The sequence below is a fragment of the Delphinus delphis genome, chromosome 3, assembly GCF_949987515.2.
Source record: "Delphinus delphis chromosome 3, mDelDel1.2, whole genome shotgun sequence".
Classification (NCBI taxonomy): Eukaryota; Metazoa; Chordata; class Mammalia; order Artiodactyla; family Delphinidae; genus Delphinus; species Delphinus delphis.
Genome location: NC_082685.1, coordinates 172,606,352 through 172,633,886, shown reverse-complemented (window position 1 = coordinate 172,633,886; position 27,535 = coordinate 172,606,352). Strand labels below are relative to the sequence as shown.

General features: G+C 53.7%; 1 protein-coding gene across 3 annotated transcripts; it reads left to right on the top strand.

Moving 5' to 3' along the window:
• On the top strand, nt 1-23,229 carry EXOC3 (exocyst complex component 3). 3 transcript variants are annotated; one of them, XM_060009714.1, is made up of 12 exons: nt 1-47; nt 1,211-1,401; nt 3,853-4,072; nt 11,437-12,118; nt 13,856-13,973; nt 14,575-14,700; nt 15,976-16,076; nt 17,890-18,000; nt 18,110-18,260; nt 19,362-19,484; nt 21,470-21,759; nt 22,245-23,229. In XM_060009714.1, exons 2-12 carry the CDS (start codon nt 1,258-1,260, stop codon nt 22,414-22,416), a joined length of 2,238 nt encoding a protein of 745 aa, XP_059865697.1. In that variant the 5' UTR covers nt 1-47; nt 1,211-1,257; the 3' UTR covers nt 22,417-23,229. The 3 variants fall into 3 exon arrangements, with proteins under 3 accessions (XP_059865697.1, XP_059865698.1, XP_059865699.1); XM_060009715.1 differs by lacking the exon at nt 1-47 and adding an exon at nt 64-216; XM_060009716.1 differs by lacking the exon at nt 1-47 and adding an exon at nt 240-425.
• The last annotated feature ends 4,306 nt before the right edge of the window (nt 23,230-27,535 follow it).

Genomic DNA, 27,535 nt, shown 5'->3' with positions numbered 1-27,535 from the left:
CACTTCCGGGCGGCGGCGGCGGCGGCAGGCACAGTGAGGCAGCTGCGGTAGGGCGGTCTCCGGGCGGTGGTCGCGGTCGCCACCCGCTGTCCCTTCCCCGGGCTCCGGCTAGCGCGGGCGCGGCCGGGAGGCGGTGCGGGTGGCAGTGGGGTCCCGGGGGCGGGCTCTCGTCCGCGAAGGGGCCGACGACGCGCCGCGCGAGGAGGGAGGAAGCAGGTGCAGAGCTGCGCGCGCGGGTGGCGGGCGGGGAGACGCGCGGCCGCCCCGGGTGTCCGGCCCTGTGCGCGGGCCTGTGATCAGGAAAGGCGGCGAGGAGGGATGGCGCCGCAGCCCCGCTCCGTGGGCGTGCACGAAAGGCACTCGTGTCCAGGGCCCTCGGGGGCCTGCGCGGACTTGGGTGGTGCTCTGAAAGCGTGTGAGGAGGGGTGAGAAATGTCTTTGAGAATTTTGCACAGAAAACACGCGTGGAGACGGGCGGCCAATAGCTGAAGTCAGTCCTCCGCTGCCAGACGCTCACCAGGTGTCCCTAGTTCCGTGGCTGGGATGTTGGTGGGGCTGGCGCTGAAGGCAGGTGTGCTTGGTGTCCAAGGACCTGTGCCCCGTGCACTGCGCCTGAGCAGAGTGCCTTCTGCCCTCTCACCTTTGTTGGCTAGGGCTGTTGAGCAGTAGGAAACGGAATTTGGGATGCTGCAGACAGTGATTTTTGAGGGAAATGGTAGGACGGGTGCTGGAACCTCAGCTAGGGAGGGTAAGGTGCGTGCTGTCCCTGTGCCTCCACGTGTGCACGAGGTGTCCCGGCGTGGCCCCCACCCCTGTCCCCTGGTGTGTAAAGGGGTGGTGTGAGGGCTCTGGAAATGAGAAATTGGCCCTATCTGGGGCAGAGAAGTGCCCTGGAGACTGACATCTGATACGATGAGTAGTCTGGGGCCCCCATAGAGGCATTGTCTGTATGTCAATATCTTATACCTGTAATCGCCTCTGGTCCGCTTAAAGGTAAAACTGTGTTCTGAAGGTTTGTATTGCTTATCGAGCAGTTCATAATCCGAGTTCAACTTTCTTTCAGGTTTACTGGGTTAATGATCTCGAATGCTCTCATTAGAGCCCCGCTGTGAACAGCACTGTCGGTGGAGGGGGCTAAGTTTTGTTGCTGACTTTTCTACCTCCCGAACACATTTTCCCCCTCCTGTTCCCTCTCTGCCTATGGACACAGGATGCCTCTAGCATGACAGGCGCAGAGATTCTGCCAGCTTTGTAGCCATGAAGGAGACGGACCGGGAGGCTGTTGCGACAGCGGTCCAGAGGGTTGCTGGGATGCTTCAGCGCCCGGACCAGCTGGACAAAGTGGAGCAGTATCGCCGAAGAGAGGCCCGGAAGAAGGCCTCTGTGGAGGCCAGATTGAAGGTATGAGGCCTGAGTGGCCATGGGCACCTGCTTCACTCCCAGGTGGGACACAGGCTTTTATCTCAAGTTTCTGGTTCCTGCTTAACAACTGGACTTTGTGATGACGTGGAAGGGGGCAGCCTTGAACGTACCTTGACTTAGCACGTTCCTTCCAACAGTATCCTGCCAATCAGTAGATTGACAGACAAGACAGGGGGAATGTTGAAAACACCAAAGGAACAACCTTTTTGAGCACCCAGAAATGCCCATTTAACTTTTTAAAGAACGCTAGAAGAATGACAGCTTCTCTTCATTAAAAGCTCTTCTGCAGAGCGTATCCAGAGAGCATTTTGTTTGGCTCGTTCTGGCACGTGCTGTAGTAGGCTGGCCCTGGGGCAGGAAGGAGGAGAGCTCGGCACGTTTATTAGAGTGTGGGAGACTGAGGCAAGGAAGAAAATCGATCTTGCATGATTTGGATTGGCTTTCAACTTAATTCACGCGGAGAGAGGAGGTTTTATTAAAATTACGCACACTTGGTGTAGTTGTAAAAACGTTGAGACCGTGGCCTGCTGTAGTTGACTGGCAGCACAGCGGTCTTGAGGACTCGAGAGCGCATTTTAGGAAGGTTACTTCTCATGCTGACAGGGCAGTGAGGTCACCTCTCCAGTCGAAAACATTAGCGGCCAGGTAAGTGCAGGTTTGTTGAGACAGGATGAGGCTCATTCACTTGCACCAGTGAAGCAGCCAAAGACCTGCTGGACTAATTTGAAACAGTTTCATGTCAATTTAAAAAATGGTTTAGGGCTTCCCTGGTGGCACAGTAGTTAAGAATCTGCCTGTCAACGCAGGGGACACGGGTTCGATACCTGGTCCGGGAAGATCCCACGTGCTGCAGAGCAACTAAGCCCGTGCGCCACAACTACTGAACCTGCGCTCTAGAGCTGCGAGCCACAACTACTGAAGCCCGTGTGCCTAGAGCCTGTGCTCCACAAGAGAAGACACCGCAGTGAGAAGCCCACGCACTGCAACGAAGAGTAGCCCCTGCTCGCCACAACTAGAAGAAAGCCCACGTGGAGCAACGAAGACCCAGCGCAGCCAAAAAAAAAAAGGGAAAAAAATAGTGTAGACCTGCTACGTTTTTATTCAGAATTTTATTTTATTTATTTATTTATTTATTTATTTATTTATTTTTTTGCGGTATGCGGGCCTCTCACTGCTGCGGCCTCTCCCGTTGTGGAGCACAGGCTCCGGACGCGCAGGCCCAGCGGCCATGGCTCACGGGCCCAGCCGCTCCGCGGCATGTGGGATCCTCCCAGACCCGGGCACGAACCCATGTCCCCTGCATCGGCAGGCGGACTCTCAACCACTGCGCCACCAGGGAAGGCCTATTTTATTTATTTTAAATTTATTTTAAGTTTATTTTTGGCTGTGTTGGGTCTTCATTGCTGCACGCGGGCTTTCTCTAGTTGCGGCGAGTGGGGTCTCCTCTTCCTTGCGGTGCGCGGGCTTCTCATGGCAGTGGCTTCTCTTATTGTGGAGCATGGGCTCTAGGCACAGGGGCTTCAGTAGTTGTGGCTCTTGGGCTCCAGAGCGCAGGCTCAGCAGTTGTGGCACCCGGGCTTAGCTGCTCCGCGGCATATGGGATCTTCCCGGAACAGGGCTCGAACCCCTATCCCCTGCATTGGCAGGCGGATTCTTAACCACTGCGCCACCAGGGAAGCCCTTATTTAGAATTTTAATCTGTTCTAGGAACTTGTGGGATTAGCTAACAGTTGTTGTGTTTTGTTGAAATCATTAACTATTTCTAAACGCTACTTAGTGTTTCGTGGGTGAAAGGTATTCCTGGGCACCGTTGTGCTCCCTGGCCTTTCCCGTCCTTTTCCCATCCACCTGCTGCTCCTTCACGCCCTCTCCATTCTGACTGTACGGCTCACTGGGTGGCATTGCCACGGGCTCTCAGAGTGAGTCTGGATCTCAGGTGCACCAGCTCTGCGTCGTGGGGCCGGCCGTCCCGGAGCGGAGTCTGGTTCTGGCCGAGTGGCAGGAAAACCCTCTCCGCGCAAGCTGATGAGCGAGTCCTGACGGTTTCTCCGTCTAGTGAAGGCCTGTGAGGAGGCTGAGGGGTGCCTGAGAGGTGGTGTGGAGTCCTTCTAAGGGCCGCACTTAAGGGGCGGCCCGGGACTCGGGGTATTCCCACGGGGGAGTCTGGCGTTCTCAGGTCAAGGGGCTGGATGATAGGTGTTGTGAGGTTTTCTCAGCAGAGCTTTAAAAACGTTTTGTTCTAAGAAGCAATGGGAAAAAGGAAAAGCTACCTTATGAATCAGTGGAATCCTTGTTGCGTTTTGTTGTCTTGTCTGTGGGCATTGACTGTTCTCTACTACTGAAACGCCTCTCTTCTACACTCTGAGCCTCCTGGGGAAGGTCTGCTCGGGGCCGTCCCAGCTCTGCTCACCCACCCAGTGTCTTCCCTAGGCCGCGATCCAGTCGCAGTTGGACGGGGTGCGCACGGGCCTCAGCCAGCTCCACAGCGCGCTGAGCGACGTCAAGGACATCCAGCGGTCCCTGGCCGACGTCAGCAAGGACTGGAGGCAGAGCATCAACACCGTCGAGAGCCTCAAGGCTGTGAAGGACGCCGTCGTGCGGCACAGCCAGCTCGCGGCCGCCGTGGAGAACCTCAAGAACATCTTCTCAGGTAGCCGGGCCACGGCCGCACTCTCTCCCACGACTCACGTGTGCGTTTCCTTGCCCTGTGGGTGCCGCAGGGCAGTTGCAGCTGTCGTCGCCCTGCTCAGAGGGGTGATTTCTGCCTGCACAGTTGGGTTCATATTTTGAACACAGGCGGATGGTCAGTTGAGCAAATAAAGGCTGGTAGAACGTTTGTGGTTCTGAAATGGTCAGGACAGGCACAGAAACGGGTAACTGAGCAAGCGCTGCGTGAGCATGGTTCCCTCCGCTGCAGTGTGGCTCAGCGGGGCTCGGCCAGGTGCTGGAGGATGAAGATGCGCCGCCCGCGGGACGGCTCGCGGTCAGGCTCGTGGTCTGCGGGCGGAGCAGCGCTGCGAACGGGACGAGAGGGCGCAGTTCCCAGACAGGAAGGGTGTGCACGGGTCGCAGGCTGGGGGCAGGGCAGGGGGCGGATAGGGCACACCCTGGAGTCTCAGTCCCCATGGGAGCTGGGCCTGTGGGAGTCCTTGGGGCTGGTGGGGAAGGTGGGGGCGCGGGAGGGGCCCTTTCAGAAGCCTGTCCCAGTACCTCACCGGCGGGAGGAACAGTGGGCTCAGCATCAGCCGTCACCAGCACAGGGTGCCCTGCTGTGTTCAGCACAGCCTCCTCGCTTGTGCTCCACCCCCTGGAGCTAGTCCCTCGCCCCGTCCCCTCGTTCCCCATCCCCTCGTCCCCCCGTCCCCCCATCCCCTCGTCCCCTCGTCCCCTCGCCGCTGTCAGGGTCATCATCCCAGCCCGAAGCCTTGGGATGGTCCGACCCCTTCCCTGCCTTTATCTGGTGTCTGGTCTCAGCGAGTTCTTTCTGCGCTTCCTTCCGAACTCTGCTCCACCCCGGCGTGGAACCCGGTGCAGTTCTTCCCCTCCGCCCACCAGCCCACCACGTATGAACCGCAGCATGTCTGAGGGCAGCATTATTGAGTACTTGACCCCGCCCCTCTGTGCACGCTCAGCTTCCCGGGGCCCTTCTCCGTCCCCCCCATGAATGACACAGCACTGCCGACTGTGGTGGGCGCTCTGGAAGCAGCTCCTCTTGGTGACTGTGGACGACCTGGAATTGGTCCAGTCTACCTGCCACAATCTCCTTCATGACATTCAACCAGCCTTCTTAGTTAATTTCCCTCTTACAATTTCCTGTTGACTGACATCTTCTTCCAGTCTTGGACGCTAATGCCAAATGACCAAAAAGCTACCTTTCCATCCACAGAGGTTGAAAATAACTTTCTTCCTTTGATGAACAATGAGGCTGTGATGTAGATGTGGCTTTCGTTAGGAGCATGTTTTTATTGGGAAGATGTTGTGCTCATTTGGCTCCCTTCAGACTTTTCTCATTGCCTGTAATTCAGTAGTGTTGTGCACACAGCCTGTTTTTTTCTCCACACTTTTACAAATTATAAAATATGCATAATATAAGATTTACCATCTTGACCATTTTCGATTGCACAGTTCTGTAGTATGAAGTGCTTTCGTATCGTTGTGAAACCATCACTATCCATCTCTAGAACTCTTCACCTTGCAAATTGAAACTTTATTATATAGTGCAGTGTCAATTCTATCTCAATAAAACTGAAAGAAAAAAAATCTGCAGCCGTTATATAATAGTTCCCCATGCCCCCTCCCCCAAGTCCCTTACTAGTTTATAGGTCTATTTAGATTTTCTGTTTCTTTGTGATTTAGGTTTTGTGTTTCTAGGAATCTGCACTTCATCTGGGTTATCCAGTTTGCTGGTGTACAGTTGTTCATAGTACTCTTACAATCCCTTTTATTTCTGTAGAATTGGTAGTAATGTCCTCACTTTTATTTCTGATTTTAGTTTTTGAGTCTTCTTATTTTCTTAGTTCATCTAGGTAAGATTTGTCAATCGTTAATCTTTTGAAAGAACTGCGTTTGGTTTTGTTGATTTTCTGTTGTGTTTTTCGATTCTCTGTTTATCCCTGCTCTAATCTTGATTATTGCCTTCCTTTTGGTAGCTTTGGGTTTAGCTTTTTTTTTTTCTAAGAACTTTTTTAAAAAAAATTAGTATAGTTGACTTATGTTGTATTAGCTTCTGGTATACAGCAAAGTGGTTTAGTTATACACATATATGTAGGTATATTCTTTTTCATATTCTTTTCCATTGTAGTTGAGGGTTTAGTTGATTCTTTTTCTAGTTCCTTAAGTTGTAAAGCTAGGTTGTTGACGTGAAATCGTTCTCTTTTAACTGAAGTGTTTATAGCTGTACTTCGCCCTTAGCACTGTAAGTTCTGGTATGTTGTGTTTTCATTTTCATTTGTCTCTAAGTATTTTCTAATTTCCCTTGTAATTTCTTCTTTGGCCCATTGATTAAGAGTGTGCTGCTTAATTTCCACAAATTTGTGAATTTTTTGTCAATCACAGATATTTAACTTCATCCATTTGTAGTCAGAGAAGATATTTTGTATGACATTTATCTTTTAAAATCTATTGAGATTTAATTCATGGTTTAAATGAATTCATTCCTAATGATTTAATTTAATTCATGCCTAAGGGTATGGTCTGCCCTAGAAAATGTCCCATGTGCACTTAAGAGGACTGACTGTGTGTGCTGTTGGGTCGGGTGAAGTGTTCTGTATACGTCTGTTAGATCTAGTTAGTTTGTCGTGAGGTTCAAGTCCCATTTCCCTACTGATCTTGCGTCTGGTCGTGTTCATTATTGTGAGCGGCATATTGAAGTCTCCAGCCGTCATTGTAGAATGGTCTGTTTTTCCAGTTCTGTCAATTTTTGTTTCGTATATTTTGATGGTCATTAGGTGTGTAAATGTTTATACTTGTATATTCTTACTGGATTGAACGTCTTATTAATATAAAATTCCTTCTTTGTTTCTTACAACCTTTTTTGACTTTGAATCTGTTTTGTCTGATGTTAGTACGGCCACCCCCGCTCTCTTTTGGTTACTGTTTGCATGGAATAACTTTTCCCATCCTTTCACTTTCAATCTATTTGTGTCTTTGGATCTCAAGTGAGTCTTTTGTAGGCAGCGTAAAGTTGGATCATGTGTTTTTATCCATTCTGCCAGTCTCTGTCTTTTGATTGGAGAGTTTAATCCACTTACATTTGAAGTAATTACTGGTAAGGAGGGACTTAAGTCTGTCATTTCCCAACTGTTTTCTGTATGCCCTTATTTTGTCATTTTCTGCATTATAGTCTTTTGTTTAGTTGATTTTTTTTTGTAGTAAAGTGTTTTAATTCCTTTCTCAATCCTTTTTTTGTATATTCTATAGCTATTGTCGTTTTTTGTTCCCACGGGGATTACATTTACCATCCTAAAGTTATAACACTAATTTGAATTTATACCAGCGTAACTTCAATAGCATACAGAAACTCTGCTCCTATACAACACTTCCCATCTCCTTTCAGTTGCTGATGTCACAAAACTACACCTTTATATATTGTGTATCCAAAAACATAGACTAGTTGCTATTTAAAAAAAATGCGTTCGTCTTTCAAATTATGTAGAAAGTAAAATGTGGAATTATAAACCAGAGTTACGGCTATTCTAGCTTTCTATTAGTACTAGCTTTGGACTAATTTTTCTTTTCTCTAAATGTGTTAGTCTCTTGAATCATGTAAAACAAAAAGAGTCACAATAATACTGGCTTTACAGTTGCCCATGTATTTACCTTTACTGAGACCTTCATTTCTTCCCACAGCTTCAAGTTGCTGTCTGGTGTCATTTCACCTGCAGAACTTCTTTAGCATTTCTCACAGCGTAGGTCCAGTGGTCACAAACTCCTTCAGCTATTGTTTGGGAATGTCTTAATTTCTCCTTCACTTTTGGGGGACAGTTTTACCAGATATAGGATTCTTGAGTTACAGGTTTTTTTCCTTTTAGCACTTTGAATATTACCAGCAGGCTGCTTTTTGTCCTTCAAAGTCTCTGAAGAGAAATCTGCTGATACTCCACTGAGGATCCCTTGTATGTGATCAGCTGCTTCTCCCTTGCAGCTTTCAAGATTTCTCTCTCTGTGTTTGGCTTTCTGTGGTTTGATTACAATGTGTCTTGGTGTTGGGTCTCTTTGAGTTTTTTCTGTTTGGAGTTTGTTGAGTTCTTGAATGTTTATATTTATGTCTTTCATCAAATTTAGTAAGTCTTTGACCATTATTTAAAATACAGGCACACCTTGGAGATAATGCAGGTTCGTTTTTAGACTACCTCAGTTAAGCAAATTATCTCAGCAAAGCGAGTCATGCGAATTTTTTGGTTTCCCACTGAATAGAAGTTATGTTTACATTGTGTTGTAGTTTATTAAGTGTGCGATACGAGTATGTCTAAAAAAACAATGTACATACCTAAAATAAAAAATACTTTATTGCTGAGAAATGCTGACTGTCATCCAGACCTTCAGTGAGTGCTAATCTTCTTGCTGGTGGAGGGTCTTGCCTTAGCGTTGGTGGCTGCTGACTGATCGGGGCAGTGGTTGCTGAAGGCTGGAGTGGCTGCGGCCGTTTCTTAAATAAGACAGCAGTGACGCTGGCTGTGTTGACTGACTCTTCCTTTCAGGAATGATTTCTCTGTAGCAGCAATGTTGTTTGATAGCATTTTACCACAGGAGAACTTCTTCTAAAATTGGAGTCAATCCTCTTAAACCCTGCTGCTGCTTTGTCAACTAAGTTTATGTAATATTCTAAATCCTTTGTTATTTCAACAATTTTCACAGCATCTTTAAACTTCAGGAGTAGTTTCTATCTTAAGAACTTTCTTTGTTCATCCGTAAGAAGCAACTCTGCATGTGTTAAAGTTTTATCGTGAGATCACAGCAGTTCAGTCACATCTTCAGGCTCCACTTCTAATTCTGGTTCTCTTGCTGTTTCCACCACATCTGCCATTACTTCCTCCACTGAAGTCGTGAACCCCTCAAAGTCATCCACGAGGGTCGGAATCAGCTTCTTGCAAACTCCTGTGAATGTTGGTATTTGGGCCTCTTCTCATGAATCATGAGTGTTCTTAATGGCCTCCAGAACGGTAAAGCCTTTCCAGGTCTTCAATTGACTCTGCCCTGATCTATGAGAGGAATCACTATCTATGGCAGCTGTAGCCTTTCGAAATGTATTTCTGAAATAATAAGATTTGCAAGTCGATGTTATTCCTCTATCCGTGGGCTGCAGAGTAGATGTTGTGTTAGCAGACGTGAAAACAACAAGGATGTTGCTGCACACCTCTGTCAGAGCTCGAGTGGCCACGTGCATTATCAATGAGCAGTAATGTTTTGAAAGACATCTTTTTTTTCTTAGCAGTAGGTCTCAACAGTGGGCTTAAAATATTCAGCAGATGATGTTGTAAAGACATGTGCTGTCATCCAGCCTTTGCTGTTCATTTATAGAGCACAGGTGGAATAGATTTAATATAATTCGTAAGGGTCCCAGGATTTTTGGAATGATAAATGAAGATTGGTTTCACCTTAGGGGCACCACCTGCATTAGCCCCTAACAAGAGAGTCAGCCTGTCCTCTGAAGCTTTGAAGCCAGGCGCTGACTTCTCTCTAGCTGTGAAAGTCCTAGATGGTACCTTCTTTCAATAGAAGGCTGTTTTGTCTGCATTGAAAACCTGTCGTTTCGTGCAGCCACCTTCATGAGTTATGGCAGCTGGATCTTCTGGAGAACTTGCTGCAGCTCCTACACCGGCACTTGCAGCTTCACCTTGGGCTTCTGTGTTATCGAGACGGCTTCTTTCCTTCAACCTCATGAGCCAGACTCTGCTGGCTTCTGACTTTAGATCTCTAGTTTCCTCACCTGTCTCAGCCTTCAGAGAAATGGGACTTGCTCTGGATTAGGCTTTGATTAAGGGAATGTTGTGGCTGGTTTGATCTGTCCAGTCACTAAAACTTTCTCCATATCAGCAATAAGGCTGTATTGCTTTCCTACCGTTCGTGTGTTCACTGAAGTACCACTTTTAATTTCCTTCCAGAGCTGTCCTTTGCCTTCAGAGCTTGGCTAACTGTTTGGCACAAGAGGCCCAGCTTTCAGCTTATCTCGGCTTTCGACAGGCCTTCCTCACTCAGCTTAATCATTTCTAGCTTTTGATTTAAAGTGAGAGATGTGCGACTCTTCCTTTCACTTGACCACTTAGAAGCCATTGTAGGGTTATTAATCGGCCCAATTTCAGTATTCCTGTGTCTCGGAATAGGGAGGCCTGAGGAGAGGGCGAGAGCACGGGGAGCAGTGAGAACACACCACATTTGTCAGTTACGTTTGCCATGTTTACGGGCACGAGTCTCGGTGCCCCAAAACAATTACAGTAGTAACATCAAAGGTGACTGATCACGGATCACCGTAACACTTACAATCATAGTGAAAAGTTTGAAATATTGAAAGAATAACTAGAATGTGACACAGAGACACGAAGTGAGCAAATGATGTTGGAAAAATGGTGCTGATTGACTTGCTTGATGCAGGGTTGCCACAGACCTTCGGTTTGTAAAACGTGCAGCGTCTGTGAAGCACAGTAAAGCGAAGCACGGTAAAGCGCAGCGTGCCCGTAGTCGCTCTGCCCATCTTTCTTTCTTCCTCTGGGTCTCCCACAGTGTGCACCGCACAGACCCCTTAGGCTCTGTTCACTCCTCTCTAGTTGTTTTCCTCTTACCCTCACGCTTGATAACTTCCTTCCTGTCTTCAGGTTTGCCGTTGCCTTCTTCTGCTTGATCAAATCTGCTTTGAAAATTTGAAGTACATTTTCCATCCAGTTCGTATACTTTCCTGCGCGTTTTCTTTTAGTTCTTTGAGCGTGTTGAAGAGTTTGCTTCAGAGGCTTGTCTAGTCCAGCATCTGTCTGGTCCTTCTCGGGGATGATTTCTGTTGGTTTATTTTTTCCTTGAATCTCCGTTCTCTCCTGTATCTTCGTATGCCTTGTGATGTTGTTGTCGAACGTTGGACGTTCGAATCTAATAACATGTGACTCTGGAAATCAGGTTTTCCTCTTTGCCAGGGTATGCTGATTCTGTTTATTGTTTTTGTTGTTTTGATTGTCGTAGGCTGTGTCTGTGCAGAGGGTCAGGCTGACATGTAAACTCAAGGTCTTCTCAGGTCTTTCTGAGCCTGTGCCTCTCCTGGTCATTTGCAGTCAGTTTCTACTTTTCTACTGGTGCTGAGAGCTGAAATGCACCAGTATTAACCACACCTTACTTTCACACCTTTCCCTGGAAGTTGTATGCCTTCAGTAGACTCCAGAGTTCCAAAACAGGTACTCGGATGGAGTCTGCCAGTGCAGCAGCTGTCCAGGTTCGAGACAGGTTGCTGGTCACCCTTGTCCCCATCTGCCCAGAGTCCCGTATGGCCCTTCGTGTGGTTTTTCACGGTACCATCTTGTGCCTTTCCCGCAGTGCCCGAGATCGTGAGGGAGACCCAGGACCTCATAGAGCAAGGGGCGCTGCTGCAGGCCCACCGGAAGCTGATGGACCTGGAGTGCTCCCGCGACGGGCTGATGTACGAGCAGTACCGCATGGACAGCGGGAACGCGCGTGACATGAGCCTCATCCACAGCTACTTCGGGAGCACGCAGGTGCTGTCCGACGAGCTGGCCAAGCAGCTGTGGATGGTGCTGCAGCGGTCCCTGGTCACCGTGCGCCGCGACCCCACCTTGCTGGTCTCCGTGGTCAGGATCATCGAAAGGGAAGAAAAGATTGACAGGCGCATACTTGACCGAAAGAAGCAAACTGGCTTCGTTCCTCCTGGAAGGCCCAAGAACTGGAAGGAGAAGATGTTCGCCGTCCTGGACAGAACCGTGACCACGAGGATCGAGGGCACGCAGGCGGACACCAGGGAGTCTGACAGGATGTGGCTCGTGCGCCACCTGGAGATCATAAGGAAGTGTGTCCTGGACGACCTCCTCGTCGCCCGGAGCCTGATGGTGCAGTGCTTTCCTCCTCGCTACCAGATTTTCAGGAGCCTCCTGAACGTGTACCACCAGGCTCTAAGCACGCGGATGCAGGAGCTCGCAGCAGAGGACCTGGAAGCAAACGAGATCGTGAGCCTGCTGACCTGGGTCCTAAACACTTACACCAGGTAACTCCACCTGTGTACCTGGCGTTCCCTGTTTCCTGGGGGCGAAGCGTACTAGCCGTTCTAAACGGCCGCCGAGTCCTCTTGCTCAGGGCGTTGCCTTCCGGCTGACGCGTCCCCTTTTGGTCCACCTGTGACCCGAGGTCGGGCCCCTGGTTGTGTGCACGCTCTTGCATTTGGGTGGAGCCTGTGCCCTGGCCGGTCCGTCCGTAGTGAGCAGTTCGGCCTTGCGTTTCCTGCACTCCTGACCCGCCTTCTCGCGGTGACACTGAGAGCAGGTGGTGTCACCTGTTGGACAGGTGAGGACACGTGGACCCAGGAGGCCCCGAGTCTCGTGCTGCTGAGGAGACGGCAGCTTGCCCCTGCCGGCTTCCGCCCCCCCCCCCCCAGTCTGGTTTCTTGTCGGCTGCCCTTCGGCACTTCAGCCTTGACGCTCTGTCGCTTCCTGAAAGGGCTGTGAGCCCCTTTGCACGGGCGTTACTCTGAGGTAGGGTTTGAAAAACAAGCCAGTGGTGGGGCATTCTGAAACTCTTAGGGTTCGCTAGCGAGAGGAAGGCACGTCTTATTCTAGCCTGTCTTGTGCTAGTGTGTAGAATTAATGAAACCTCTCGTTTTTGCAGTAAGGTTTGGGGATTTTTGGGGTCTGTGTTTGTTTGTTTTTTGGTAGCTGCTTGTGGTAGAGAATATGTACATTTCAACACGGAAACATATAAAGGGAAAGAAAACATCGTATTCATTGTGGCTGGCGCTGTCTCTGCTTCCCCGTGCTGGGCCTGGGCCTCGGCGCCTCCTGTGTGCCGCCCTCCACTGCCGTCGCGTGATCCTGTCGTCAGGCCACCCTCGAGGAAGACCTCTCACCATCATCTTCGTTTTGAGGCACAGGGAGGAACACGCCCAGGGTCACATGGCCCTTGCGGGGGGGGGGGGCGCGACTTGAACTGGGGTCGGGGCCCTCACCGTGCTCCGGCCGCCAGACCTCGGGGTGCACATTTGGGTGACCTGCATGGTTCTAGGCCTTGATTTTGTTTTCCACTCGCCACGTTGTAAGCATTTTTCTGTCCTTGGCAGTTCTTGACGGCTTCTTGTTGGTCACCACATCCTTTCGTATTGGAGTTTCTTATGGGAAAAGTTGGACCGCTTTCACGCTAGAAACATTTTCATGCGGAGTTAAGGTTCTTGGGGCAGAAATAATCTAAGTTGTAGATGGTCTCTTAGTATTTGCAGAATCTCATGAAGTGCTTTTTCACTCAGGAAGACCTTGGATGTCTTAGGAGTGGAGGTCAAGCTGTTAGTACTCAGGATTGTCATTCTGAATCCATACTTAGGGGTCATCTGAGCAATCAGCCTCGGACATTTAGGAACCCAGCCGCATACCTGGCTTTTATCTGTTTTTTATGAAAACTGTTTTCTGAAGCTTGGTTCACATCCCTCCCTTCTTCAGCCCCATAGGCTGGAAGTGCTGACACTTCACTTGCTGAGTCGCGTTTGGTTGCGGGCGTCAGGTGTTCTCCGCTCTGGTCCTCGTCCTGCTGGACCAGCGGCATTAGCGCCTGTGCCCTACGTTTCTAAATTCAGTGCTTGTCTGTTCTCCAACTCATGGGACCTCCTACCTGCCAGGCCCTGGTCTTCCTCGGGGCACCGTGGGTGGAGCCAGCAAACCTTGCCCTGCAGGCCCCTGGGACGGGGAACTGCACCACCCACCTGAGGGCTTCCTGTTTCCCTTCCCGCCTGTGCCCGCAGTGCAGAGATGATGGGGAACGCAGAGCTGGCCCCGGACGTGGACGTCGGGGTCCTGGAGCCCCTGCTTTCTCCAGACGTGGTCGCCGAGCTGCTCGACACCTACATGTCGACTCTGACGGTGAGTGGAGGGATGTGGGCCCACATGGGTCGGGCTGCAGCCAGGACCCATCTGGCCGTCGGGCTTCCAGAGGACGCGCGGCTCTTTCTGAGAAGTCGGGTCTGGAGGCGTCCTGGATGTGCCGTGGCGCCTGCCTGCCTCACAGCGCTGAGTCTGGGAGTGGGAGGGCGGCAGGCGGCGGGGGTGGGGGTGGGGTACCGCCCAGTGCCCTCGGGGGTCCGAGGGTGCGATGAGGTGGTCAGGTCTGCTCCTGGGACGTGGGGAGCCTGACACCAGGCAGCCTCTGACAGAGGTGCCAAGGCCGTGCTGGGACGCAGGGGCGGCTGGGGTAGCGGCCGTGGGGTCTGGTCTCCGTGAATGGCCTGCCAGAGGCACGTAGGTCTCGTGCTTCCCTGTCCTGACTGACCTGGCCTGTCCTCCAGCATGACCGTCGTCCAGAAGGTTAAGCTGAGGGAGGCTGGCGGGGTCCCACGCGTGGAGGTGGATTGTTCCCTTGTGTGGGGCCTGGGATCCCCAGGGGGTGGTGTTGGCTTCTGCAGCTGCTCCACTGAAGAGCGGCCTGTTGACTCCAAGCCTGGTTCTGTTCTTTCCTCCTGCTTAGTCAAACATCATTGCCTGGCTGCGGAAAGCCCTGGAAACAGACAGGAAGGACTGGGTGAAAGAGACTGAACCTGAGGCCGACCAGGACGGCTACTACCAGACGACACTGCCCGCCATCGTCTTCCAGGTACTGGGCCTCGGGCTTCCCAGATGCACGCAGTTGCTGCCGGCGGAGAGAACCTGCTTCTCTCTGAAGCTGCGCAGCCGAGGCTCAGACTTGCCAAGTAGCTTCACCCACGGCCGCAAAACCTAATGTTTTTTGTTCTCCTAATGGTTTTTTTTTTTTTTTTTTTTTTTTATCTTTGGCTGTGTTGGGTCTTCGTTTCTGTGCGAGGGCTATCTCTAGTTGCGGCGAGCGGGGGCCACTCTTCATCGCGGTGCGCGGGCCTCTCACTATTGTGGCCTCTCTTGTTGAGGAGCACAGGCTCCAGACACACAGGCTCAGTAGTTGTGGCTCACGGGCCCAGTTGCTCCACAGTACGTGGGATCTTCCCGGACCAGGGCTCGAACCCGTGTCCCCTGCATTGGCAGGCAGACTCTCAACCACTGTGCCACCAGGGAAGCCCTCCTAATGGTTTTTGATCTCAAACCAGAAGCTAATTATGTGTTATGTGTGTCTGATGCTCAAATTGGAATTTGCTTATTTCCTGATGTAATGGCCAAGGTTTGTCTTCGTAAATGCTACACGATCGAGTCTAATCTGACGTACTTTGGGAGGAGTCTTTCAGGGTTTTAGCGTCATCGTGCGTTCTTACAGGTAGCCTGCTCTCTTTGTCTGGCCTGTCCAGTCCCCTTCCTTTGAGAAACATTGCTGATGGTAGGAGGGCCGAGCACGTTAGAGGACTCTCCTTCTGCTGACACAGAGCTGGGGCTCTAGCCAGGCTCTGGGTGATCCCACTAGTCCATGACGTGTTGGGCTTCACCTTTCCTTTATTTTGGAAGCTGACGTCCGGTGACCACGTGGGGTGAGCTCTGCCTTCTGGTGCTTCTCCACCTTCCCACGTCCGGCCCCCCAGCTCCAGCGTGTGTCCTCCTAGCGCTTCTTAAGAAACCCACATCGCAAACCACAGCCCAGCCCCTGGTACCCGTGTGACCCCAGCCACACCCGCCCTCCCCGGACCCCTCGTTTCCCTGTCTCCCCATGAGAACATACGTGTCCCCCTTGTGGAGACCAGCCTGTTTGCAGGGAATTAGGAAATGATTCCCTGGGTTTTGTTTTTTTTTACCTGGTAAGAAAGTTTTGTGTGTTTGTTTAAGTAACTTTGTTATTTTTCACCTGGCGTCATTTTTCCTCTGAATTTGGACTGTTCTGACTACCAGTTAACAGGTGGGGGGTTTATATAATGGGAAATCTGCATCCTCGGGAGTTTCTATCAGAATTCATAAGTTCTCCAATTTTTAGATGTTTGAACAGAACCTTCAAGTCGCTGCTCAGATAAGTGAAGATTTGAAAACAAAGGTACTCGTTTTGTGTCTTCAGCAAATGAATTCTTTTTTAAGTAGGTATGTATTCTTGCCAGTGTGCTAATTTAGTAGGTTTTTTTTTTTTTAATGGAGAGGAAAACTGTGTTGATCCCTACCTGGCTAGTATTAAAAAAGAATTCAAGCCTGGATTCACTGTAGTCACCTTTTTCCGTTAGTCAGAACTCAAGCCCTTTCTTGTTATCTGCCTTTTGAATGGGTTGCATTCCGCCGGGGTCCCGGGTGTGATGGTGTGGGGTTCTCAGCAGTGGGCTGGTGCTACTGCAGGCTTGGAGCTGGGGACCTCCTTCAGTCAGCCTTCCTGTTGTCCCAATTCCCCGGGGTGCCCTCCACAGGGATGCCCCCCCCACCAAGTTGTACACAAAGAAGATTTTCAAATGTATACGGAGGTAGGAAGAATGGCCTAGAAACCTGCTTAGCCCACCATCCAGATCAAAAGCTGCCTGTAAAGCCCCCCTTGCCGCATCTGGCTCTCCTCCCCCTCGCTCTGCTGAAGTACACTTGACCCTTGAACAACGTGGGGGCTGGAGGGGACAGCCCCCGGTGCGGCTGAAAATCCACGCGTAAGCTTGCAGTCGGCGCTCCTGCCGTGGTCGCGCACCCCCAGGTCAGCCAGCCTCGGCTCGTGCAGTGCTGCGGTGCGTGTTGGCTGAAAAGGTTCACGTGTAAGTGAACCTGCACACTTCAAACCCACGTTGTTCAGGGGTCAGCTGTGCTTTACAGCAAATCCCGGCGTTTCATCCCCTGCATTCCCTACCCTAACTGCAGTGCCGTCAACCCACCGATCTGTCAGGAGCGTTCCGTGGGGCCGCCTGACACCAGGTTTGTGTTTGGGTTTTCCCGCTGGTCTCAGACCCACCTGTTTGTAGCTGTGTGTTCAGACCGGGTTGGCAGAAGGCCTGCACTCTGTGGTGCCGGAGGGCAGCCCCTCCCGCTCTGAGCCGCTGGCCTGTGGAGATGCACAGACCCTCCTGTCCAGTGTCCTCCAGCCTGGCCTCAAGCTGCCGTCTGCCCACGAACCACAGGTTGGCTCTGAAGGCCGTGGGGCTCCTCCGTGTTTCCTTACTGTTTGCCCATAGCCTGCTCCTGTGGCTCGGGTGCCGACAGCCGGGCCTCTGCTTAGGATCCCCGTCAGCTGTCACCCATGGGTCATGGCCTGAGTTAGTCATCCCGTGGGTATTGTTCTGTAAAGTAGATGTTTTCCTCAGCAGCCTCAGCTGTGTGGTTACCTGAATCATGCTTTGGACAGAAGGGTAGAATAAATGCTTGATTACTTCCCTTTAATTGCCAGTTTTCAGTTTGCTCCTTCCTTCACATCTATTGAAAACGCATACAAATTTATACGGTGTGTTGTGCTTTTCTTGTACTCCCATATATGTTTGAGAATCTCCATGATAAATTCAAAAAGGAAGTATGTAGCCGTCTCAGTTGTTTTCTTGACATCTTAAAGAGTCTAATTTATTTTTAGTTTGATTTTTTCAGGGAAAGTCTCAGAAAAGGACATTTTATCTAACATTTGATTGTGTCCCAAACACTATTGTATGAGTTTCTAGCTGAATCATACGTCAGACGAAATAATACTCTCCCAATTACAAATGTTTCAGAATATTTGTAAAATCAGAACACTGAGCCATATTTCAAAGCCTAATAACGAAATTAATTTTTAATAATCTTTTTTAGATGATCAACTTCTATTAGCATAGGTCACCCCCTCTAGAATCCTTTATTTTTGAAGACTCGTCTGGCCAGATGCTAGCGATGCAGAATGTGATTGTTAGGCTGCGTGTTGGCGCCGTGCTGCGAGGCTGCTCTGACGTGGCCGTGTGTCCCCCAGGTACAAAGAGGAGGCGCAGCTGTACAAGGAGGAGCACCTGCGGAAGCGGCAGCACCCGCACTGCTACGTGCAGTACATGATCGCGCTCATCAACAACTGCTGGACCCTCAGGTGAGCGGGGGCCCTGCGGCCGCGGGGCGGGGGCGCTCGGCTGCGGCCGCGGGGCGGGGGTGCTCGGCGGCCTCACCGGCCCTCTGTCTCCTCCTCTGTCTCCTCGCAGAGAGTCCATAGTCAGTTTGAAAAGAAAGTATCTGCAGCATGACGCGGACGAAAGCGTGTCTCTGAGCCAGCCGAGCATGGATGGGCTTCTGGACGCCATCGCTGAGGAGGGCTGCAGCAGCCTGCTTGAGGAAGTCTTCCTGGACCTGGAGGTGGGCGCCACGGGCCGGCTCCCCTGGTGTGGCGTCAAGGAGAGCCCCTTGCAGGAAGCGTTAGAGACCAGAGCACTCAGCAGGTCACAGGGTAGAAGCTGGTATTGGAGAGGAGCTTGGTTATGGCCATCAGCAGATTGTTGCTTGAGGGCACGAGCTGGGCTGCACGCCCGTCACACAGCCGGGCTCGGCTTTGAGCAAAGGCACTGAGCACAGCCATAAACAAAGTGCATTCAGGTCACAGCCAAGGCGTGGTGCGTGTTGAGCAAGTAAGTTTACTTCAGAAGGTATGAAAATGGCTCAGCATCATATAGAACCGGCAGAAACCAGAGTGCATTTAACAAATAGAATCATGGTCATCTTGGGTCCTGCAGGGAAGGAGCTCCTGGGGTGATGGGTGGTATCATTTCATGACAGCTGTAACTTTCTCAGAAATGGTTTAGAAAACAAAGTGTACTTAAAAAGACAACATAATAGAGAAATAGACAAGGGACATGAATAACTGTTTCCCAGAACAAGGAGTCATGTGTCCTAGGTAGGAAACAGAGTGCCCAGTCTTAACTGCTCTTCAAAGAAAAGCAAATTAAAACTGAATGTTTTTGTTGCTTACCAGGACGGTAGGGATTAAGAACATTGCTACCACGTGATGTCGAGGGCACGAGACTCCTGTGTTCCGTGTAGAACCGTGAATCGGCACAGTTATGGGAGGGCAGTTGGCACGAGTTTTGGAGGGCGACAGTCGTCAAGGTTGTAGTTTACATACTTTCTGACTAATAACTTTTAGTTTTAGGAATTTCACCTGCAAAAGTATACAGATTCACTGCAGCATTCTTTATAATTGCAAAATGGGACATTTTAAGTGTTCATCAGAATTGGGCACACAAATTACAGAGCATCCACACAACAAGTAGGTCAATAAGGGAAGACGTGTCCGCACAGATACCGCCCTTGCGTCTCATACAAGTCTTTACAGTTAAAGTACACGTTTGCAGAGTTTCTGCGTGAGCATCGCTGAACATGAGGCGGGCGTAGGAAGGAGGCTCCAAGTGCCTCTCCCGATGACAGGCCGTCATGAGGGTTTTCTGTGGTCTGTGCTTTCAGCAACATCTCAATGAGCTGATGACGAAGAAGTGGCTGTTAGGCTCAAATGCTGTAGACATCATCTGTGTCACCGTGGAAGACTATTTTAATGATTTTGCCAAAATTAAAAAGCCATATAGAAAGGTAAGAGTGTGGGGCACACATGTGGCCTGAGTCCCCTGGCATCTTATGTAGAATTTGGTGTCATCAGTTCTTGGGCGGAAGTTCACGGGTGGTTTTGTGAACCCAGGCAGGTCGGAGACGTTGCCGTCTGAAGGTGGCAGAGGTGGGGGTGATGGGGCGTGCACCTTGCTGTCCAAGGCCACGCTGACACGGCCGCAGACCCAGAACCCCATGGGTAGTGGGGACTTCCTCAGCAGGGACCCCTCAAAGGGCGGGTGGGGCTGTGGCCATGGCTCTGATGAGAGGCTGGGCAGGAACCGCAGTTCCCCCTTCACGTCCACGCTTGGGGGCCAGCGGGCGGCTCTCAGCACAGGGCCCACAGGAGACTCCAGGGTCCCCGGCCGTTGGGGTCCCCTCCAGGCCCCGTGAAATGCCCCTGTTCCCGTCTGGGGCTCAGGCAGCTTTCTGCGGGGGAATTCTCAGGGCCTTGGGTGGGTTTTGCTTTAAAATCAGCCTTTCTGTTTGTGGTTTATGGAAGTGTGAGTGGTTTGACACACAGAGCTTGGGTGCGGACACTTCAGGACGTGTCTCCAGGTCCTCTGGGCATCCCTGTAGACGCTTGTCTCATTTGTGAGCAGCGTCACTGTGTCATTTCATTTCTGGTTCTTGTACCTTCGTGTCTTCTCCTTGTCTCGCTGCCCTGGCTGGGACCCCCCAGCACGGGGGCATCTTTGTCTCATTCGTAAGCTTAAATTCTCCTAACCCTGCCATTAAAAGTGATGCTTGCAGGGAGACCCAGGTGTTTTAAATCCACCTGGTTGGTCGCTTCACAGCTGTCAGGAGCCTCTGGTGGTTAGAGGTCGGTGGGACCAGCTCTGTTCAATTTTGAATTTCTTGGTTTTTGTAGTTTTTGGTTCCACCTTTTATGTTTCTCAGCATCTGTCCTTTGATCTAACCGGGTGTGTGAAGTCCTTGGGGCTTGTGTCTCAGCCACTCCTGGTCCAGATGGCTCGCCTCCTGGAGCGGCCGGGAGCCCGCGGTCTCACTTGCTCTGCCAAGAGCCTGGCCTCCGCCTGAGTCCCTGCAGCTACCGGGTGTCGTCTCGCTTTGTCTTGTTTGGGGCCCTTGGGGTCCCCCTCACTGCCCGGCCTCCCTGGTACACGGAGCTTCTGATGTCTGTTCTTGGGACTCTGAGGCTGCGCCTTGTGTCAGCAGAGTCGTGCTCGCGTGTTCGTGGGTGACGGCCAGGTGTCCATCTACCTGTGGGTGGGCTCCGGAGAAAACCACGGCCTTCTCCAAAACTTCCCCAAACGTGTGGACTTGGGGCTCCTCTTTTCCCAGAAGCTCGTCACACCACCCCCAGAGACTGGTCGTTGACTAGCCTCTGTGCACGAGGTGTGGTGTGTGTGGAGCCCTTCAGCCTGTGAGGGGCAGAGCAGGGCCTGGCCCAGAGTCCCCAGCCCTCCCACTGAACCCACAGCCTACACTCCTGGGCTGAGAAGCTGAGAGACGCGTGCAGGATGGGCAGGGCGAGGAAAATAGACCCGGATCCCCCAGGGGGGGCCCGTGAGTCACCAGACGGGTCTCAGTAAAGCGGGTGCCGCCCTGGCACCTGCCCCTTCGCCCCCGACGGGAAGCTGCTCTGCAGTGGGTCCGCGCCCAGAACGACGTGTCTGGCGGGGCTGCAGGCAGGCGTCCCCGCGGCGTACTTTATTCTGTGGGCTCTCTAGAATGGACGTGAGCATCCGAGGTGTCCAGGCAGTACCGACTTCCGGCTGCTGCCGTGCGGCTGGTGCGTCTGCCCGCGTCCCAGACGTGAAACACGGTGAACCTGCTACAGTTTTCTAAGATAGAATTTGTAATAAAGACTCAGGTGTGCTTACTTTGTTGACTCTAAAATTTGTATCGATGAGAAACGGGAAGGAGCGCGCTGGCCCGTGCACCGTGGGCCTGGACTCGCCTTGGGGCCGCGTGCCAGCTGACCCCGTTCTCCGTGTGCCCCGTAGCGGATGATCGCCGAGGCGCACCGGCGCGTGGTGCAGGAGTACCTGCGGGCCGTCCTGCAGAAGCGCATCTCGTTCCGGAACGCCGAGGAGCGCAAGGAGGGCGCCGAGCGCATGGCGCGGGAGGCCGAGCAGCTGCGCTTCCTCTTCCACAAGCTGGCTGCCGGGTTTGGTGAGGAGATGGACGGGCACTGTGACACCATCGTCGCCATTGCTGAAGTCATTAAGCTCACGGACCCTTCTCTGCTCTACCTGGAGGTCTCGACTCTGGTCAGCAAATACCCAGACATCAGGTAGCGGCAGGGACATTCCTGAGGTCGCTGGGGAGAGGGAGGGTCCCGGGCATTAGGTGGGAGCCTCCCGGGTGAGTGTGGCAGGTCCGGGCTCCAGTGAGGACCCCAGATGCCGTGCGGACGGCGATGCGGGCAGAGTGGGTTTCAGAGATGACAGCGGTGCCCGCCAGCCCCACCGCGGGTCCTGGTTCCCGGGCGTCACCAGGCCACAGTTGGTGCTCGGGCGCCGATGGGAGGGTGGCCGAGCAGACTGGTTTCTGGAGGCTGATCCTGTGCCGCGTGTAGGTGGAACCAGGGAACGGAGCCGGGCCCCTCCTGCGTGTGGGGGAAGGAAGCGAGGGGAGCGGCTCCCCGGCGCTGGCTCCCCGCCAGCCTTTGTGAACCTCCAGGAACCCTGCCGCCCGGTTGGGGGTCGGGGGGGCTTGAGTCGGCTTTGGAGGCTGAGTGGCCGCGGCTGCACCCTGACGCCCCCTCCCCCCCCCCAGGGACGAGCACATCGGCGCGCTGCTGGCCGTGCGGGGGGACGCCAGCCGGGACATGAAGCAGACCATCATCGAGACGCTGGAGCAGGGCCCGGCCCAGGCGAGTCCAGACTACGTGCCCATCTTCAAGGATATCGTGGTTCCTAGCCTGAACGTGGCCAAGCTCCTCAAGTAGCCGGCGGGGCCCCCCACCAGGCGTCAGCTGCGTGTCTGGGGACGGCCTTGTCTCGGGAGAGCTCCCCCTCGCCTCTGTGCTGTGTACACACTTCTGAAACTGCTGCTCAGTCGAGTCTGGACTTCCGATGGGACGTGAGGGCTTCCCGCTGTGAGGGTCTCTTCCAGGTGACGAGCCAGCCCGCTGGGGTCTGGTGGGCGCACTGCTCCCTCCCTCCCTCCCTCCTCCCTCCCATGGGGTCACACCTGCCACCGGGTGGGTGTGGCGCGTGAATCCCCACCGCCTGCAAATCCATCTTACTTTTCCACCAAGTGAATTGCAGAGTCGCACCCTGAGTAAACGGTGAGCCCCGTGTGGTCCCTACCCTCGCCGCCGCCCTGCTGGACAGGTTTCTCGGCAACCGAGCTCCGAGAGAACCACGGGGATGGCTCCAGCGTTCGCCCCGTTCCTCCTCCCGTGCAGGACGTGGCGTGTGCGGTGCTGGGCTGCTCTGAGGGTCCCAGTTCCTTCCTCACAGGCTTTCAGGACGGAAGAGTGGATGCTGTGCTCTTATTTCCTCCTCACGAGGGGTGAAAAATTCACAGGTGGGACTTTTTTCTTGAAGGATCAAAACCTAAATGGAGACATGAGGGTGTTCTTACAAGTGTTGCTCAGAAGAGACGTGACCTTCCTCGAGGCTTCTTGCCAGTGTGTTGTCTGTTAATACACACGTTAATCAGTTCCCTGTGTGACGAGACTTAGTGTCTAGTAGGTAGCGGTGCTCAGTACACAGTTTTTGAATCAATAAAGTCGAGTGTTAACAATCGTTAGTCATTGCCCCTTACGATAATGCAGATTACATTTATTTTTCCACTGGCTGAGAGAATTTTCACTCTGAGTTACTTCTGGAATAAATACCCGGGGTGGCTCTTCCCAACAGCAGACCCAAGTGCCCTGTGCTGTCCTTGCCCTGATTACACAGTGGTCACCACAGGGCAGGCAGGGCCCTCGGTCGCTGGGGACACCTGTGCAATGGTGGGCCCCAAGCTGAATGCCAGATGCCACCATGCTCCAGCGGGGCCAGGATGTGCTGGGAGGTGTGGTGAGGGCCACATCCCGGTGGGTGGGCGGTGGCGTCCACACCGGCACCTAGGGGAGGGTCACCTCCAGGTCACTGGGCGAAAGGCTAGCAGGCACCCACACCGAAGGCCAGTGCCTGCCTCTTGATCAGGCTGCCACGTGCCCGGCGGGGGAAGTGGGTGCACCAGGACGGACAGCCTGCGGCCCACGCCGGAAGGCAGCTTCACCTTGTCAGGCCGTGGCAGACTCACCGAGTCTTGGGGCGGTTCTCCCTATACACTGCCGTTCAGTCGAAAAGCGTCTTTCAAGTCGGGAAGTTTCCAACTCTCAGTTTTACTCAGCGGGTTTCCAAAAAGCAGGGGAGAGGGGCGCCTGACCCTGTGTGTCTGTCGCACTGCCTGGCGTGCTGTCCCCCTGCACCTGCCCACGTACAGTCCACGCTGCCGTAACAAGGACACCCCATGACGGAGCCCGGAAGCAGGGGTTTCTTCCTTTCCCGAGGAAGTCAGTTGGGGCTGGGGGACAACACGGGGCTTCCAGCTGCCCCGTGTACCCTCCTGCGTGGGCAGCCAACGTGGGAAGAGTGGAGGTGGGGCACCTAAGCAGACGTGGCTGTCCCGATGAGGCGACGCCACGTGGAGACGGGGTTGTCATGAAGCTGCTACCCGCCTAGGAGCACCAGAGGCTGAAGCGGCCCGAGGTGGCGCGGCCCTGCCCTCGCCTGATGCCGATTCCCTGCAGTAAGTGGTGTTTGAAGCCACCTGCTTTGTGATACTTTCTTATCCCAGGGAGCGAGGGGAGCCGCAGGAAAGAGCCCCCTCCTTGCTGGAGTCTGTGCTTTCCACCAACATGGAAAGGGCTGTAAATTTACTGGGTAGGCTCCTCTTGGAAACAGTGTCTGTGGACTGCACTTGGACTTGCTGTTTTCTTTTTATAGTAAAATTAAAAATTCTAACTATTAAAATCAAAGGCTGTCTCTGGCAGGGAGGCCCCAAGGATGACCTGCAGGAGATGACCCACAGCCCCGGGCGGCTCCACCTGGGGGACGGGGTCTGCCCACTTGGCTGCCTCCCCCACCAGCCTCCTCTCAAGCCTGCAGAGCCGCCTCCTTGCCCCCCAGGCTCTGGACCCCGCTGTCCCCACCCACCTCTTTCCAGCCCCAGGCCCACGCCTGGGACAGGTGCTTGGTCCTCCCACTCTGGCCGGGTGGGCTGCCCCTGCCGCAGAAGCCAGAGAGTGGTGCATGTCCAGGCTCTGCTGAGGAGGGACTGGCTCCCAGGGCCCAGGCCGTGCCACAGCCTGTGCACTACCCCTGAGCCTAACGCGCATGTGGGCACACACGTACGCGCGTACGCGTTAATTTCAGGGCCAGAATACAGTCTGCCTGCCGAAGACGGCTTCTTAAAGCCTCCTTGATATGAACTCTCACTTGTGAACAAAGTTTTCTCCCAAACGCCTTGAAACATTTTTAATGGACTTCATCAAGCAGGTGTCGTAGGGTCTGTGGTGGGCGCTGCCCAGACGCTGCCGACAGCACGTGGGGCAGGACTTCGATAAGGCACGTGGGTTGTGATTCGGGTCACACAAAGCTTGACTGACTACATTCACAAAACTAGCATTCACAGTCGTCACCACTCATAGCTTAAAATGCATTCCAATTCCAGTTTCAGTGCAATTTCTCCATTAAATCTCCTTTAACAATAGAGATCGATAATAGTACACAGTATGCGAGCACTGTAACTACAGAGGTGAGAGTGACTCCTAAATTTGTGTACTTTCTGGTCTACCACAAAGTAGGCCAAAGTTCGGTATTAAATAAATAAGAATTCTTTCCTAATAAAAAATTTTACAAGTTTTCCTAAGGAAATACATTCATAAGACTGTTTACATTCTGTTTTACAATGACAAGAACAGCTAGGATTCTCATTTATGAAATGTATCCGCAGTACTAGGGTTTATAACACCGTGTCACAGACCAAACACAGTCTTTCAGGTTGAAATGTCCGGCCTGGAACCTTCACTCCGCGATGCTGCACTCAGCTTGTGCCAGTCACAGAGAGCCTGCCTCCCATTCCCAGAAAACACCGGCTGCGGAGCCAGCCCAGGAGAGGTTGGCCACCTGCAGGCTTACTGTCTACTGTGTCGAGTGGCCGTCCAGAGCTGCTCTTCCCGGCTCAGCCTCTGGCCCTGCAGCCGGGAATCAGATCTGGGTCCAGCGGTCCAGGGGAGTTGTTAAGGCAGCTGGAGATGCCGGGCTGGCTGGGCTGTGGAGTCTGGACCGGCCAGCCTGCTCTGGGTGAACCACTCCTGCAGCGAGTGGACGGAGCATGTGCCTTGGTCTGTGCGTCAGACAAATGGCTGGCTTTTGTGTTCACAGAGTGGGTCAAAATGGCTGCGAGTGTGGGGACAAGTACTGCAAACCGTGTGTCACTCCTGCCCTGGTGACGGCTGAGCGAGCGGCTCACGTGGTGAGCAGATCTGCACATCAGCCTACAGACCCAGAAGCCACCATACTGAGACTGGGGTGTCTGCGGGGCGAGGGCTGGGCTCTGGGAATCTCAGCACAAAAAGGATGAGCAAACGGAGAACGTTTCTGCGGTTGTACCTACAGTCCCTAAGGTGACAGATGGTTCAAAGACCTGGTGAGTGGACACGAAGATATCCCGCATCCCACCCTGGAGTCAGGGCTGCCCCAAGGTGAGAAGCCTGGGGGCTTTGGGAGAGGCCAGCCTGGCCTGGAGTCCTGGGTGGGTATCACAGTGGGCAAATCTCATCTGGTTTGGGTCTCAGTTTCCCCAGCAGTGATGAGAATGGACACCGGTGGCAAGAACTCAAGCACAGACTGTCCCTGAGTCAGGGGTGACTGTGGAAACAGTAACACACAAGTGCCGGCTCAGTTCAAATCCAGGACGGGACAGAGGGCCCACAATGGAGTCTCCCGGCAAGGGCACCTGCCCAGGCCTCCCAGAAGGTGGAGGAGGCTCACGGCCCACTTCCTGGCCCGCAGCGGCCTCTCTGCAGGAACCCTATGCAATGCCGAGGTTCAGGCCTTGCTGCACATCTGGTCCCCGGGGAGTCCAGCTCCTGTCCACCCCAGCACCCAAGTGGATGGGTGAGTGTCCAGGGCTACTCCAGGCGACCGGAAGACCCCTTGGGAGTGAGGCCATGGAGGGCACGACCCCAGGCGACTCGGCCATGGGAGCAGATCCCCGGATGGGCGGCTATGGCGGGGTAGAGACCCCTGGAAGGCGAAGTCGTGAGGGTTGAGGTTATCGCCTGGGGCGAGGTAATGGGGGCAGATCCCGGGAAAGCCGCCGTGATGAGGGCGGAGACCCCCCGAGGGGCACGGCCATGGGGGGGGGTGGAGACCCCATGGGGGCGCGGCCGTGGGGGGGGCGGAGACCCCAGGGGGGCGCGGCCGTGGGGCACACCCCGGGGGCGAGGTCGTGCGTGCAGACCCCTGGTGGGTGGCCATCACAGCGGCGTTTCCTCCTGCTCCAGCGCGTGCGGCGGCGCGTAGCACGACGGCTGCAGCGAAGACAGCTTGAGCAACGCGGGGCGGCGGCGCGCGCGGGGCCGCTGGAAAGAGCGCCGGCTATGCACGCGGCGCGCCGCCGCCGACCGCGCGTGCGCGCCAGGTAGCCCGCGGCGCTCTGGCCCCGTCCCCGGAGCAGGCCCGGCTCCCGTATCGGGGTCGGGCGGCGCAGTGGGCGGGGCGTTCGCGGGGCTGGGCGGGGCCGGGCTCGGGGCGCGCACGCGCGGGGTCTTTTCGGCGGCGGGCTGGGTCTCGCGCGGGGACGAGCGTCCGGTCAGCGGCGCGTCGGAGCCGGTGTCACCTGCGGGAGAAGCCGGCGTGAGCGCGCGGCAGCGCGGCGCCCCCAGCCCAGGCGGGACCGGGGACCACACCCCAGGCCCGAGGAGGGTGCGAGGCCCGGAGGCGAAGCCGCGGGAAGAAGACTGCCCCAGAGGCGCCGGCCCTCGGGGAGCCCCCCTGCACTGCCCTCGGTGTGAGGGTCTCTCCTGGACTCACTTCTGTCAGGCAGTGGGCTCTCCAGGGCCG

Coding starts and splice junctions, on each gene's coding strand:
- EXOC3 (XM_060009714.1), top strand. CDS start 1,258: ATGAAGGAGACGGACCGGGAGGCTGTTGCGACAGCGGTCCAGAGGGTT. Junction 12,119..13,855: donor GTCCTAAACACTTACACCAG/GTAACTCCACCT, acceptor CTGTGCCCGCAG/TGCAGAGATGATGGGGAACG. Junction 14,701..15,975: donor TGCCCGCCATCGTCTTCCAG/GTACTGGGCCTC, acceptor TCCAATTTTTAG/ATGTTTGAACAGAACCTTCA.